At 44.1% G+C, this 17,017-nt stretch overlaps 1 protein-coding gene across 1 annotated transcript in view; it reads left to right on the top strand.

The window, feature by feature from the left end:
• Positions 1 to 7,652, top strand: part of KLHL6 (kelch like family member 6) — a 54,537-nt gene extending 46,885 nt beyond the window's left edge. Inside the window, exons 5-7 of the mRNA XM_061166673.1 lie at positions 1,069 to 1,271; positions 2,269 to 2,482; positions 3,812 to 7,652. Coding sequence (XP_061022656.1) covers positions 1,069 to 1,271; positions 2,269 to 2,482; positions 3,812 to 4,113 — 719 coding nt within the window. The 3' untranslated portion in view covers positions 4,114 to 7,652. The remainder of the gene's footprint in view (positions 1 to 1,068; positions 1,272 to 2,268; positions 2,483 to 3,811) is intronic.
• The last annotated feature ends 9,365 nt before the right edge of the window (positions 7,653 to 17,017 follow it).

Below are 17,017 nucleotides of genomic sequence, written 5' to 3'. Positions count from 1 at the left end.
CTAGTGCACAGTTGAAAGTCTGAAAGCTACATCTTTTAAGTATTAATCATTAGTAGTACTCTGTGCTGATGGGGAAAAAGGAAATACAAAGTCATTAAAATATTTTATTAAAGTCACCAAAAAAGTCAGTTCTCCTTTGTCTTGGTCTCTCTCCCTAACTGAAATCTGTATTTTCTGTTTATTGAATTGTTTTGAAATTTTTTTTTTACCAGCTCATCACTCTCTTGTGAGCATCTCATTCAGTTCCAACAGAAATAATTTCAAAGTAGGACAAACCTCACTTATGTTTTTATATGGATCAGAGATATGAACCAAAGAATTTTCTAAGATTTCGTGGTGATTTCTCCAGGCTTGTATTTGTTTAAATATTAATAAACAAGCAAACATAGAACTTAAGCTGCTTTCTATTTTGATGCTGGTCAAGGCCCTACCGGACTTTCCAGGTGGCTCAGTGGTAAAGAACACATTTGCAATGCAGGAGATGCAAGAGACATGGGTTAGATCCCTGGATTGGGAAGATCCCCTGGAGTAGGAAATGGTAACCCACTCCAGTACACTTGCCTGGAGAATCCCATGGACAGAGGAGCCTGGTGGGCTGCAGTCCATGGGGTCGCAAAGAGTCAGATATGACTGATTGAGCACATAAGACCCTACTATTCCCACCCACAATCGTTCAACCTCACCTGTCCTGCCTGACCTCTTGCTCCTGGGCCATACAAACACTGAGAGCAGGCTCTTGCTGGTGCCCACTTGCCTAGGCAGACCTGGGTACCACTTCCCTGAAGCCTTCTCTGGACTTAGCTCATGGAGCCTCTTCTCCAAACTCTCGCAGCACAGAGGTGACACGTGGCACAGCCTTACACAGTGTCTCCCTGTTTCCCTGTGTTGGCTCTGTCTCCCCAGCCACACCGCACACACCTTCAAGGGTTCTTTTGCCTGGGTGGGTTGGTGGAGTGGGGGTTGGTGTTGGTTTGGGGATGTAACACTTACAGGCCTGTGGGAAATTATAGGAGAAGCTGTACTTGTTGCACATCTTGTGGTTTCTTAAATGCTGTATATGTCTTCCAGGTGGTAAAGAAACACAGCACGATGTTTGGAAATATAATTCTTCAATAAACAAATGGATTCAAATTGAGTATTTGAACATAGGCCGCTGGAGGCACAAGATGGTGGTGCTAGGGGGCAAGGTCTATGTGCTTGGAGGGTTCGACGGCTTGCAGAGGATCAACAACGTGGAGACCTATGACCCCTTCCACAACTGCTGGTCAGAGGTATAGATCATTTCTATGAGTAACTCTGTATGGTTGCTTCAAAACTTAAAAAAAAAAAAAGGTATCTGCCAACATAGGTATATGGTTTTCTGATCTTTCTCCTCCCACTGAGAGTATTTTTGGTGGTACCATCGATTCAGCATTTCTGGTCAGGTCACAGAAATGACTTTCTTCCAGGTGGGGGAACTCTGTGTGGGTACCTGTCCTATCCTGGCCAGTAACTCAGATGTGGAGTGCAGGCTTAATCCTATCTTGGTCTGCATGTCTTGGTCTAGAATCTCTGTCTCCTAGGACACCATCTGCCCTTGTCTTCTCCACACTGGGCACACAGGGATCCCTTGACTACACTGTTTGTTGAAACCCAGAGTCATTTGGTAGTATTTAGGAGTCAGCCCTTATTCATGTGCCTATTAACAATGAACAATGTGTATATCTTCATACAAGACTTTAGCAATACAATCTCAGGTACATATCATACTCAAGAAAAGGCAAAGCATTGTTCATCATTGGGCATAAAGTTTCAATTATGCAAAATGAACCAGTTCTGCCTATAGACAACACCTGGAACCCTTATACCAGCAATTCTTCCTAGCTCTAAGTGCTAAGGACAATGCCTGGGACACAGTAGGCACTCAGTAAATACTTTTTGAATGAAGGAGCACATGAATAAATATGAATATATGTTTTTGAGAAAGCAATCTCCTCCAACATTGGCTGGTTTCATCTCATATACACTTATTGCTGTCTACACCCCACCTCCCCTGAGAGCTGGACTCAAGGAGAAATAGACTAGAAACCAGAGCCAGGGGGGAGGGTGGGAAATGTATGCTTTGATCTTCTCTGTATCTCAAGGGAGTCAAGCCCACAGGCCTTATGATTTCAGGCTAAGGATGCCCGGGTTTGTGTTCCCTGACTCCTGGCCTGTGTCCTGTGAACCACTGCAACAATCTGGGCAGTGTGACTGAGAGCTTCTCCTGGTGCCTGTGTGTCCCCGCAGGCTGCACCCCTCCTTATCCACGTCAGTTCCTTCGCAGCCACCAGCCATAAGAAGAAGCTCTATGTGATTGGCGGAGGGCCCAATGGGAAACTGGCAACGGACAAGACTCAGTGTTATGATCCTTCAACCAATAAGTGGAATTTAAAGTCGGCCATGCCAGTAGAGGCTAAATGCATCAATGCAGTGAGTTTCCGGGACCGTATCTATGTAGTTGGTAAGTAAGCAAATGGTATGATGTGGGTGGGGTTGAAAAGGAAGAGAAGACGAGATTGGTCCAAGCCTTGGTGGAATTTATCTTTCAGTCCTGGAGACAGGAACAGCCCACATTTAGGAGACACGCAGAGCAGATAGACAATGGGGCCCTGGGAAGGGGGAGCCAGAAGTTGCTATGGGAACAAAGTGTATTGTAAGCATTAGCAATTGCACAGAAATTGAATATGCACAGTATAAGTGCCCAGTAAATGGCAGCTACTATTATTTCTTACTTTGTGTTCATGGAAATTTTATTCTCCCACTTGCTTTGAGGGCTCTGAAAGGTTGCATTTAGCCAGAAGGAAAGCCTGACCAGCCAGACCACAGTGGGCATGTAATTGTTAAGGATGATAGATCTCAACCCTGACTACTCATTGTGGAGTTTTTTTTTTTTTTTTTTACAATAACATGGGTACCTGGGGCTTGTCCAGACCAATAATATCAGAATGAGGAGGATGCTGGCCACAGTGCTAGGTGTTTTTAACGTGCAGGTGATTTTAAAGTACAGCCAGGGCTGAGAACTACTGATTAAGGAAATACCAAAAATAAATAACTTAGCAAGTAAGAGCTAACCAGAGAAGGCTCCCTGAATACAAAATATGGGAACAGATTAAGGCAAAATCCCTTTTCTCCCTTGCTTCAGGTTTCCTGTGGTTTTTTTTTTTTTTTTTAATATGGGAATTTTTTTTTCTTTTCCTTTATTTATTTATTTTTTGGTTTCCTGTGTTTTTAATGGTCAGACTCATGACTTTGCCTCAAAGGTCTGATCTCAAGATGGGTTACTAGAGCTAGTGTTCCCCGTCATGCTCAGTTTAGAGATGCCCCCACCTTTAGTCACTGTCATGTATATCAACACAAGACTTCTTTGTACCAGGCTTTCCGCCAGGTGCTTTATGTGCGTGATCCCTCTGTTTTCTCATAACCACCATGGTCTTGGTGCTCGTGGTTACAGATCCCAAAGTGACAGAGCCGGGTTTATGAGCCAGGCCTGCCTGAGGCACCACCTGGTATCTCCTCCAGAGAGCAGTCTTAGGGTACATTTTGGCAGTCATGGGAAGTCAGGTGTCCTTTAGAACCTGATTAGCACCTGGCCGCAGAGTTTCAAGGGCTGTGAACTATTTCCAGCATGAGACTTCCCGCCCCTAGTTACCCATCCTGGCTTTCTTGAGAGCCATGAATTTGCTCTTTCTTTTGGCAAGGTGGTAGACTTGACCTAACCAGTAGTAGTTTAGTGGTTAATGGGGGAGAAAACCAGAAAAACAGTGAAATGCTCACGGTGTTTCCTCTTCAGGAGGGGCCATGAGAGCGCTGTACGCTTACAGCCCCCTGGAGGACAGCTGGTGCCTGGTGACCCAGCTCAGCCACGAGAGGGCCAGCTGCGGCATCGCGCCCTGCAACAACCGGCTCTACATCACCGGGGGGCGGGACGAGAAGAACGAGGTCATCGCCACGGTGCTGTGCTGGGACCCCGAGGCCCAGAAACTGACGGAGGAATGCGTCCTGCCCCGGGGAGTGTCCCACCACGGCAGCGTCACCATCAGGAAGTCGTACACCCACATTCGGAGGATCGTGCCCGGAGCCGTGTCGGTCTGACCGCGGGTGCGCGGAGGGCGGAGTCACGCGGGGAGCCCGCCTCCCTCAGCCCTGCCCTTCGATCCTACTTCGGACACCGGCGGGGCTGGACCAGGGGCTCTCCGCGGCTCCCCCTGGGGGCTCCTCGGAAGTCACAGCTTTGGGACACTTGAGACCAGCCAGGAATGGTTGCGAGACCTACCTCAGGAGGAAAGAAGAGTAATACTTAACATGCAAGACACACCTGTCCCCTGCCAGGTTCTATACCAGGCGCTTTTGTACACCAGTGCCTTTCACTGTCCTAATGACCTGATTACTGGATATTAAAACTCCCATTTGACAGATGAGGAAACCGAGCTTAAGAGAGGCTAAGTGACTGCCCTAGGTCAGCCAAATTCTGAGGAGCTAAACCAGGAGTTTAAACCCAGATCTTTCCATCTCGAAGTCAGTGTAGGTTCTGTCAGGCCGTCTATCTCAGAGCAAGAAAACAAAAAGCAAAACAGCTCATCTTTTGGTCTGACAGGTTAGCTAGAGGATTCACTCAGCAAGGCAGGGAAATAAAGGTTTTTTGTTTTGTTTTGTTTCTTCTTTCTTCTTCTTTTCCTTATATTTAAACCACATGGGATCTTTGGTGTGGTAACCTTGGGCCCCTTGTCAAGAGTGTATCATAGGTTGTTCCATCTGACAGTTCTAGGGACATGGGTCTGGGAAGAACTGTTTGCTCTGAAACATGTAAAAAACTTTTGTGCTCCTCATCAAAAGCCTCTATTTTTTATGATCACAGGAGGCCCATCGTAGCCTGGAACTGTCATTGCCGGACAGAATTGTACCTTCAGCACAGCCCAGTGCCCTAGCCTTTTAATGTCCAACAGTTGTATTGCAATGTAGAAAAGGTTTTTCCAGAGACTCAGAGTACTGTTTTTTTTTGTTTTTTTTTTTTTTGTGTGTGTGTGTAAACATCCTTACATTGCTGGCCGCTGAGGAATGACTGGCTCTTCTTGACAGTATACGTTCTAATTTTTAGACAGTGATTTGAGTCTATGTCCCTGTGACTCCACCTGCCTGGAAGCTTCGTTTTTAGGATCCTTTTAATCCCTCTTATTTGGTTTTTGGATCAGGTTGGCGCAGTTTTGACTCAAAGAACAGAGTCTGTTCTTTACTCTCAGAGATAGAGCTTTCAAATGAGCTCACTGGAAATTCATTCTAATCCCTGAGTTGGGGAAACAGATTAAGATATCCTATTTCAGATGCTGTACTTAAAAAGCAACAATAATGGTAACGACATAGTAACTGCATTACCTAATGTCTTTTATTTTCATCATATGATTTCAACTCTCTTTATAGAATTTTATTTCATGTCAGATGTGCCATTTTGTGCTTGTACATCTCAGCAGTTTGGGAAGATAGAGGTATTAGTTGATAGTGAATTTAACTTTCATAGAAAAATTATGGTTAGAAGAAGCTACAGTTCAAAGCAGATAAAACAGACTTGGAAAATTACAACTGAAAATTCTATTTATGCATAGATCATTGAGGATAAATATAAATGCATGTTGATGTTTAAGAAGCTCTGTGTCTTAGAGTCAGGTGTGACACTTTAGCTCCCTGCTGTGAAAAGTGAGGTGGGAAAATACAAACATATTTGTGCAAATTTAGTACTCATACCTCACTTAACCATGAACACTGATAACCTTAATGAAGCTCTCAACTGAAATGATTTGAACTACTTCAATTCAGCAAACATTCCTGGAAATTTTTATGTTTGGCAAGCCTTGGGGACTCCAAAAAGCAAGACAAATCTCCACCCTAGAAATACTCAATAAGCAGGTAAATGGGCCACTTGTCAATATTATAATTTTTCTTTTCATCAAGCTAGAGAAAAGGAGATGTACGTGAAGTTATGAGGTTGCATTCAGGTCTTTCTTGCCCTTCCAAGTGGTCTCCTTGGGAAGCTGTGCTTTTAGATCAATGATACAGCCGTTGTTTACATGTTTGTCTTTCCTTGGGATTGCCTTCAGAAACCACTTATGAGCTCTGGGAGGAATCAGTCGTATTTCAAAGACAATTTCAGGAAAGAAATTTCAAAGAAGTTCAATGACAGCATCATTGGCAACACAGAGAGCCTCCCCTCAGAAAGAATGTGTTCCTTGTCCTGGTTGTCCTTTGATGAGGGCAATTGGCAAATTTTGAGCCCAAATTTTCAACAGGTCAACCCTATGCTGGGAAAGTGAGGATTTAGGATCTCTGTGTTATAAACCTGGCTGTCAATAGTGGGTTGGCAGACAGATACACCTACTAAGAATACCCAGATTTCTGCACTTGAAGCTGCCAGTCTGTAACTTTTAGGGATATAAAAAAAGTTCAAGTCATTTTGGGGAAACTCTGTATCATCAGGATTTAAATTTCTAGGCCCTAGCTAGGGATGGAAGCTCTTAAAATCTAATTTCCGTTTTTAGATGAAAAAATAAAAACCTAATTCACAGGAAGTTAACTGTCATAAGCCATACTGCCAGCAGGGGGACGAGGCAGGTTGGTGCCAGATGAGTCAGAGACAAAGGGCCCTAGGACTCAGGCAGAATGTCCTGGTACAGCCTACTGGATCTTGAGTCAGGTCCCATGAGTGGATAGAGAACCCTTGACTGGAAGGAAGAGGATGAGGTAGGAGGAGGAGGAAGTCAGGTTTGGACACAAGTCTAGAAAATGATGCCAGGGGCCCTGGAGTTTGGGAGCATGACTCCATTCTCAAGAAGGGGGAGAGGAGCATAAGGAACCCACTTCTTAGAAGTGAGGCAAAATTAGAGCAAGACCAGCAGTAAGACCTGTTTGCTGTGGGGCCTCTGGGGTGCTTGGCTAGGTCTCTTGTCTTGCTGGACCAAGAGACAGAGGCCCAGAGGCTCTGATGAGGTGGAATCTGTCAGGGAGGTTAAAGGGCCCCAGTTGCCAAGGCTGATCTGAAATGAAGCTTAGCTCACCCAAACATCAACAGATAAATATTCTCTTCTTAGCTTTCATCATGTTCTGCATGCATTGGCCTCAGGAAACACCGCCCCCCGCCCCCCCACCCGAGCTCTTGGACTCAAAGAAGCTGTGCTCTCAGGGAAGTGCAAATATTTGCTTATAGCTGTGAAAATAGAGCTTTGCTATTTATGAAAGTCCTTGAGGTACTGTTGTTATTTACTTATCCTACTTGATTTTGAAAAAGAAAAATACTCAGTAAAATTTTCAAAGTGGGTAAACACCACTAGAATTTCCTATGTAAAGTCCTAACTTGGGGTTGCAAAAGCCTTTTTCCCCTTAGTATCTGATCTGGGTGTTGTATGAGATCTCCTCATTTGAGGAGTCAACTTTCATGGAAATCTGTAAATATTTCAAACATGGCTACTACAAAAGTAATTTTGACAGTTCAGATTTTCATATTTTTAGATAAAAATATTAACAAAATCCTTAGTTAACCAAATCCTTCAAGCATTTTGGTTCATGAAGATGTATTTTTTTTTAAGTGATCAAACTAAAGATACCATTTATGGGTAAAAATCAAATAAAGTTTTTATTTATTAGTATGTATGGTGTATGTGTGGAGTAAATAAGAATATTTTATATACAATTACTAGCTGAATTTTTTTTTTTGGTTGATATGAATAAGTGGTATCTGAATAGAAATTAATTTAGGAGGGGAAATTTGAAACATTTCAGTTGATTTCAGGGGGCTTAGATAAACTCACATGCTAAAATTAATCAGATTTGGTTTACAGAATGGCAAAAGTAGACAGCTTTTTCCTCCCTAGTGCTTCATTGCCTCTGGGAGCCAGCGTTTACCAATCTGTGTGACTTTACAAACTGTGTGACTGTCATCCTGTCTGACTTGAAGTCTTCCTGCAGGAGGCCTCCTTCTAGGTTTCTGGTTTCTGGTCTAACTTCTCAGCCCTGCCTCCACCAACATCTCCGTGTAGTCTCTGAAGCCTTAACCAACCTTTGTGCTTCTCAAAAATGAGCACGTGAAACTGGGAACATGAGCCAAAGAGCGGTGACTCTCGAGCCCTGGAAAACTTGTCATCATTTAGTTTCTTTTGGATTTTAATACAAAGATACTATGCAATCGGAAAGGAAAACCTGGGGCTTTAAAGAAATGTGCAGTCACATGAATGGCTTTAGACCATTCTTTCTGGGCCTCCTTAGAGGTTCTCACTTCTCAGTCTTATGGATTCTGAGTGGAAAACCTTGGGAAACACAATCCCATTCCACGGGTTGTATGTGTTCTGGAGTCAATCCTGGGTCATGGATCCAAGAGGCAGTTCACCAGCTGAGAGTCAAAATGGGGTTTTGACCTTAACTTCACTGCTGAACCCTCCAATTTTCCTACTGGATCTAATTGGTAATCTTATGCCTGGGCAGCTTGGCCAGGGCCTGGCATCTGCCCAGCGCTCCTTGGCTTGTCTTTCTGCTCCTTGTGCTCTGCTGGGGTGTGGCCTCTGATGGACCAGCCTCCCTTTCACTGGAGCTGTGGCCTTTATGTAAGGTCTCAGTCCCCATCCCCTCTTCCAGTGGGCTCATGCCACATTTTCTGTTTCTGTATGCTGTCACATTCAAGACTCTTGGTGATGGGGACTAATTTGGATCAGGTCTCACCCGCCCCCAGACTGCCCAGGCTGCCTGATTACTAATCACTCTAGTTTTCACTCCCACATTTGTGTCTGTCATCTGGGGATTTTCCTTTTCTTCTTACCTGCTCGGCTGTCTCCTTTGTTATTGATTCCTGAATGACACTCATGACCTTGATAGCCATGCATGCCCCATCCCTGATAGTCTGCCCAGTGGGTCACAAGTCACACCAAGTCACACTTGAAAATACAAATGTGGAGGGTGAAGACCTGGGCAAAGACAGAGCAGGGGCGAGGGGAATGGAGGTTGCAAATCTTAAACACTTGCAGCAGAAACCAGAGGGAAAAATCTGACTGCACAAAGAAAGCTATGACTCTGACCTTAGACAAACAGAATTTTTGTGGGTGAAATTCTATTCTTTCACAATAAAAATATAGTAATAGGAACATTTATTGAGTAATTTCCCAGAAATATGGACAGAGTCATAAATAGTTTTGGGACAGTGACAAATTTGTCTAGGTAGAAATGCTGGATTTTTAATTATCAAACTGCATCCTAGTAGAATGTTACATTCCCAAAAAAGGTCACTGTAGAAGCCTGAAAGAAAAACAATACATTACACATTGTTCTGCCTGAGACTTAGACATTAGTAAGGAGTGAGTCTTTGTGAAACAGTGCAATGAATATTGATTGAGTACTTGATTTGTGCCAGACAGGATTCTAGGTACCAGGGCTCCATATCCACAAACAAAACAATAGTCCCTGCTCTCATGAGCTAATATCCCAGTTGAGAATGTTACAACAACAAGCAAGTATTTAATACAATGTTAAGCAATGATAGACACTTGAAAAGGAGTAAAGCAGGGTTCAGGGTATGCATGGTTAGATAACATCGCCGACTCAATGGATGTGAATTTGAGCAAACTCCAGGAAATAGTGATGGACAGGGAAATCTGGCCATGCTGCAGTCCTTGGGGTCGCAAAGAGTTGGACATGACTTAGAGACTAAACAACAACAAGGTAGGCATGCTACTTTAAACAGGGTGAATAGATGCTCTTTCTGATAAAATAACTTGAGTGAAAAGAGTATCTGGGGAAGCATATTCCAGGTAGAGGGAATAGCTAGTGCAAGGGCCCTAAGGCAGGAGGCTCAGTGTATTCAAAGGGCAGTAAGAAGGTCTTGGTGATTGGAGTGAATTCTGAGCGATGGTAAGGGGTCTCAAGGTCACTGTAAGAACTTTGTGATCAGATGAAGATGTTAGAGCAAAGACAAGTTCAGAAATGACACAGATTCACCAATGTTACATACCCAAGCTGTTGCAAATTCAAGTCTACTACATTCACAGTGGCAATTTATAGTTAGTGACTGCTGAAAGCAACTTTTTTGTGAACCCAGGAAACATTGCATTGTGTGTGCACGTGCTCAGTGTGTGTGTGCATGCTCAAGTCGTGTCCGACTCTTTGTGACCCCATGAACTGTAGCCCTCCAGGCTCCTCTGTCCATGAGGATTCTCTGCCATTTCCTTCTCCAGGGGATCTTGCCGACCCAGGGATCGAACTTACGTCTCTGCGTCTCCTACATTGGCAGGCGGATTCTTTACCACTGAGCCACCTGGGAAGCCCTGTTGAGATTTCCCCAAATCTTTAGTCTTTCTGACCCTGCCCCGTGTGGTCTCATAATGGTGGGCTAGGGGCTGACTTTCCCAACTGCCTGGTCACATGAGCCCAGGGGGCTTTGGGGACAGCCTCTCAGATGATTATCTACATTCCCTGTGTAAATGAAAATATTAACACTCAGACACATGGGTATCTGGTGACAATGAGACCATCAGTGGTGATATTGGTGGGTGGTAAAGCAGGATGTAAGCCAGAACCTTTAAAATCAGTGACCTATAGGAAGCCTGGGCTTCCCTGGTGGCTCAGAGGTTAAAGCGTCTGCCTGCAATGTGGGAGACCTGGGTTCGATCCCTGGGTCAGGAAGATCTCCTGGAGAAGGAAATGGCAACCCACTCCAGTATTCTTGCCTGGAGAATCCCATGGACAGAAGAGCCTGGTAGGCTGTAGTCCATGGGGTCGCAAAGAGTCGGACACGACTGAGCGACTTCACTCACTCACTCACTCACTCATAGGAAGCCTAGATGATTTTCTAAAACCTCTTATATCTTGAAATAATGTAGACTGAGACTCAGTGCAATATAAAACAAATAAAAATCCTTAGTGGTTAAGTGCAAACCAATAAGGCATTTAAAAAATCTAGGTAAGACGTGTGGCAGTTCAGATGGTAACTGGAAATTAGGTTCTAGCAGTGTTATTTCTGGATGATTTTAGAGAATATGTCATCCCAGAAGGTGGTTAGAATTCTCACTAGGAACCAAGGCTGGAGACATGGTGGGTTAGACTAGGCTGCAGCATTGTCACCAACTTCCCTGATTTCAAAGGAAGGTTGCAATAGGGGCTGTTTCTCTGCTGGTCTTTGCATCTAGGGCACCTTGCACAGAGCCAGCACACATATGAACACTCAAGGAATGTTGCTGCTTCATTGCCTGCCAGGAATAATGTATAGAGTGGGGGAAGGGGTTCCTGAGAAGCTGCCAGTCAACTATTACCATACCATATTGATCACTTCCTGGACCTTTCACACATCACAGTTTGAATGATAAAAACCATAGTTATCTTTCTTTGGACTGTGCAACATTTTAAAAAATTGGCAACATTGGGCCCATATTTCTACATAACAACTGGTCAGTACAGAGTAAGGAAACTTCTCTTTAGAAAAGGTTTGAGTGGTCCAGTGATTAAAAATCCACCTGCCAGTGCAGTTGACATGAGTTCGATCCTTGGTCCAGGAACTAAGAGCCCACTATGCTGCGGGGCAACCAAGCCCATGTGCCACAACTACAGAGTCCATACCCTAGAGCTCATGAGCTACAACTACTGAAGCCCACACCTCCCAGAGTCTGTGCTCTGCAAGAGGAGAAGCCACCCACAATGAGAAGACCGCGCACTGCAAGGAAGAGTAGGCCCCAAGTGCAGCAACTAGAGAAAGCCCACGCAGCAGTGAAAAGCCCGAACGCCACAACAAAGACCCAGTGCAGCCAAAAATCAGTCAATCAATAAATAGAAAGGGGCTGTGCTCTCCAGTCTGCCAGACTCCACTGACTTGACTGGCCCCAAAGGCATTTGAGCTTGCAGCCTCTGACATACACTCTCTTGTTTAGTTCTTGCAAGGAGCTCTAAGAAGTAAATTGATGCTCTGTGGATGAGAAAACTGAGGTGAGGCTCCCAGATGTTGAGTACCTTCCAAGCATTGGGACAGGACACTATCTGTGGTCTCTCCAGCTGGTGCTGCTTCTGCTCTGCCCACTACTGCTGCAGTTATGACAAGGGACCCATGTAACTCCATGCTTCTAGGATTTAAGCATTTTTGGTCTGCATCTCACAATGCTAGAGTCACTCTGAAAAATCTAGAAATAATGTATTACTAGCTCACTGTGTGATCTGTGCAAGGCCAGAGATTTTTGCCAGAAAAAACAATGAGTGGTTGGAGATGTCCTCTAAGTTGACCTCCAGCCCTAACAGACTCTACAGGAGATAAGACTGCACTTTCAAAGGCTCCACATGAGGCAAAAGATGACAAGTTCCTTACTTACATTTTGGTGATGAGGCAGAGCCAAGGATCTCAAGGGTTTATTTTCCTAAAAAAGTAAGATCTGGTCTGAACTGCCAAGCCCCATCACTCTGTTCTGTCCCCCCAGTTCTCTACCAGACTTCTTCTCTCATAATGAGCTCTTAGAGGGACTGTGGCCTGTTCTATCTCAAAAAGTCATCAAGTCTAAGACAGTATAAAGTGTAAGACGAATCTTTATCTTGGGTGGCTCTAACAAAGGAAAGATGAAACCATGCCTTAATGATAGGCATTCATATTTTATGAGTCCGGTAACACCAACTTTTCTTTGCTTTAAAATTTCTTTTCCTCACCCTCAGAAATTGGGCCATGTGCTTACCCTTCATCTGCATTCCTTAGCATAATATTGGTGACCTTTATACATTGTCTTAGTGACAAGGTCTATTATAGCATCATTTACTTAGGTGTCCTACAGCACTTGTTTTTGCTTTGCAAAATATGAGATTCTGGTCATTCTTCCTCTAATGAACATCTATTTCACTAATATAAAATTTATGTCCCACCACTCTGTTTCCTTGCTTTTCTGTACAGATAACTTTTCATTTCAATGCCAAATCATAGCATTATCATGAAAAGCCTTATTGAGCTAAAATGCAGCATACGATAAACTGCACATACTTAAAAGGTACCATTTGATAAGTTTGACATAATGTATACAACTGTGAGGGCTTCACTAACAGATGTATCTGCTCAGTGGTAAAGAATCTGCCTGTGATGCAGCAGACCTGGGTTCAGTCCCTGGATTGGGAAAATCCCCTGGAGCGGGGAATGGCAACCCACTCCAGTATTCTTGCCTGGAGAATCCCATGGATAAGAGGAGCCTGGCTGGCTACGGTCCATGTGGTCACAAAGAGTCAGACACGACTGAAGTGACTATGCAGCAGCAGCAGCATACATCTGTGAAACTATCATCACAAACAAGGTATTAATAATAAAACTACCTACCCCAAAGTTTCTCCTGCCCCTAGGTATCTCTGCCTCTCAACCATCCTGTTCCTCTACCACCTTGTACAGGCAACCAATGACCTGCTTTCTGTTAGTATAGAGCAGTTTGCCTATTCTAGAACTTTATATAAAAGGAATCATACAGCAGATATTGTTTTTTTGCCCGGCTTCTTTCACTCAGAAGTTATCGTGGATTCATCATTGGTGCATTGACACATTCATTCCTTTAAAAATAGTTTTACTGTGATATTACTTACATGCCATAAAATTCACCTGATTTATTATAGAATTCAGTGATTTTAAGTATACTTACAGAGTTGTGCAAACTTCACCAAAATCTAATTGTAGAACAATTTCATCACCCCCAAAAGAAACCTTATGCCCATTTACAGTCACTGCCATTTCCACCCAGCCCTAGGCAACTGCTAGTCTACTTTTTTCCTCTATAGGTTTGCCTTTTCTTGACATTTCTTATCAGTGGATTAATATAGTATGTGGTCTTCTGTCTGGCTTCTTTGGCTTAGCATGTTTTCAGGGTTCCTGATACATGTTGAAACATGTATCAATGTTTCATTCCTTCTTATAGCTGAAAAGCATTCTAATTTATGGAAATAACATTTAGATTATTTCCACCTTTGGCTATTAGGAATAATGCTGCTACAAACATTTTCATGCAAGTTTCTGAGTGAACATATATTTTCATTTCTCTTGAGTATAAAGCTAGGAATGAAATTTCTGGGTCACATAGTAACATTATACTTAACATTCTGAGAAAACTGCCAAACTATTTTCCAAAGCTACTGTACCATTTTATTAATACCTTCCCTTTAGCAGTGAACAAAGTTTCCAGATGGGGGCCTCCTGCCAACAGACATGCTGAGCTGAGCTGTCTTTGACGTGGCCCTGCACTCAAGGCTTCAGATATCACAGCCATCCAACAGCTTTACTGGACTCAGGACAGACCTTGAGCCAGGAGAGAGCCTAGCTGAGCTGCCCCTCAAAAAGAGATAATATGGGAGTTCCCTGGTGGTCCAGGGGTTTGGACTTGGCTCTTTCACTCCTGCGGCCCAGTCTCAATACCTGGTCAGGAAACTAAGATCATGCAAGCCAGGCATGTGGCACAGCGTTCCACCCCCGCAAACAAAAAAGGAGAGAAAGAAGCCCAGATGATAAATGTTTGTTGTTTTAAGCTACTAAGGTGTAGGAAATTTGTTACACAGCCTAAGATTACTAATATATGGGGAATGGCTAAGGGGTGGAGGGCAGGGGACAACCTGGCTCGGGGCGGGGGGGGGGGGTGCCTCCCACTGCCCCTCCCCCTCGTGACTGCGGGGCATCCACAGGAACCCCCAGAGACGCCTCTTTAGGGCGGTCATCCAGCCTGGGTCCCTTAGACCAGGAGCAGACAGCGAGGACAGAGGGATGGCGGTCTTGCTGGGAGGCTGTTAGGGAGGAGTGGAGCAGCTGTGCCCTCGACCACCCCTGAGGACAAATTTCAGCCATTCCTCAGAGGAAACAGCTCCTGGGGTGACATGATGACTAGTGCTGGGCCCCTCTCTGCTGCCGGCCCTGCAGGACAGGTGGGGGAAGGGGCTTCAGTCACCCATAATCTCCTCACAAGACCCTTGGAGGGAGAGTTTCTTCAGAGGCAAATCGCATCTGCCCTGGGTGAGCCCTCACGTGTCTCCCCTGGGCTCTGGCAGCAGGGATCACACCCTATGCACCCAGCCTCTCCTGTGGCTGCTGGAAGGAACCCAGAATTGTTGGAACCCAGAAGCCTTGGAGAACGTCCCTCAGTCAAAGCCCCTGGTTGTGTGGGGGAGGAAAGAGCAGCTCATGGGCAGTCTTTTACAGTGTCTTCATCATTTCCATTTTTTTTTTTAGTTCTACCACTTTATTGCTACCAACCCATTTCCCTCCACCCTCGTGCACACATGCTCAGTCATGTAATCCCATGGACTTCAGCCTGCCAGACTCCTCTGTCCATGGACTTTTCCAGGCAAGAATACTGGAGTGGGTTGCCATTTCCTTCTCCATCATTTCCATTTTTTATCCCTTTTGACTGGATCCACTGGCCATGGGTTCCATAGTACTAAGAGTCTTGGGTACTAAGTCTTAGTACCCAGGTGGCAGCACTGAGGGGACCCCAGAATCAGGGTTGGGCAGGTCACAGGCAGTGAATGAATGAGACGCCCATCGCCTGGGGTAGGAGCAGAAGCTTTGGAGTCAGTCAGACCTGAGTGCGGTTTTGATTTTGTCCCTCACTTACTGGCTCAGTGATCTTGGGTAAGCAACTTAACTTCCCTGAGCATCAGTTTCCTTCTAAAATAGGAATACTACAGCCTGTTTTGCAGAATTGGTATGAGGATTAGCAAAAGTGCATACAATTTAGAATGCTTAGGAGCTCACCTAGAGGAGAACATAGGCAAAACACTATCCGACATAAATCACAGCAGGATCCTCTATGACCCACCTCCCAGAATATTGGAAATAAAAGCAAAAATAAACATATGGGACCTAATTAAACTTAAAAGCTTTTGCACAACAAAGGAAACTATATGCAAGGTGAAAAGACAGCCTTCAGAATGGGAGAAAATAATAGCAAACGAAGAAACAAAGGATTAATCTCAAAAATATACAAGCAACTCCTGCAGCTGAATTCCAGAAAAATAAATGACCCAGTCAAAAAATAGGCCAAAGAACTAAACAGACATTTCTCCAAAGAAGACATACAGATGGCTAACAAACACATGAAAAGAGGCTCAACATCACTCATTATCAGAGAAATGCAAATCAAAACCACAATGAAGTACCATTACACGCCAGTCAGGATGGCTGCTATCCAAAAGTCTACAAGCAATAAATGCTCGAGAAGGTGTGGAGAAAAGGGAACCCTCTTACACTGTTGGTGGGAATGCAAACTAGTACAGCCGCTATGGAGAACAATGTGGAGATTCCTTAAAAAACTGGAAATAGAACTGCCATATGACCCAGCAATCCCACTCCTGGGCCCACACACTGAGGAAACCGATCTGAAAGAGACATGTGCACCCCAATGTTCATCGCAGCCCTGTTTACAATTGCCAGGACATGGAAGCAACCTAGATGCCCATCAGCAGACGAATGGATAAGAAAGCTGTGGTACATATACACAATGGAATATTACTCAGCCATTAAAAAGAATTCATTTGAATCAGTTCTAATGAGATGGATGAAACTGGAGCCCATTATACAGAGTGAAGTAAGCCAGAAAGATAAAGACCAATACAGTATACTAACGCATATATATGGAATTTAAAAAGATGGTAATGATAACCCTATATGCAAAACAGAAAAAGAGACACAGATGTACAGAACAGACTTTTGGACTCTGTGGGAGAAGGCGAGGGTGGGATGTTCTGAGAGAATAGCATTGAAACAAGTATACTATCAAGGGTGAAACAGATCACCAGCCCAGGTTGGATGCATGAGACAAGTGCTTAGGGCTGGTGCACTGGGAAGACCCAGAGAGATGGGATGGAGAGGGAGGTGGGAGGGGGGATCAGGATGGGGAACACATGTAAATCTATGGCTGATTCATGTCAATGTATGGCAAAAAACACTACAATATTGTAAAGTAATTAGCATCCAACTAACAAAAATAAATGAGAAAAAAAGAAAATAAATAAATAAAATAATCCTTTTGCAAATTGAAAA

This window comes from Dama dama, chromosome 19 (genome assembly GCF_033118175.1).
Source record: "Dama dama isolate Ldn47 chromosome 19, ASM3311817v1, whole genome shotgun sequence".
In the NCBI taxonomy this organism is placed as follows: domain Eukaryota; kingdom Metazoa; phylum Chordata; class Mammalia; order Artiodactyla; family Cervidae; genus Dama; species Dama dama.
The sequence above is the reverse complement of the archived record's forward strand: the minus strand, read 5'-3'. Positions and strand labels throughout refer to the sequence as shown.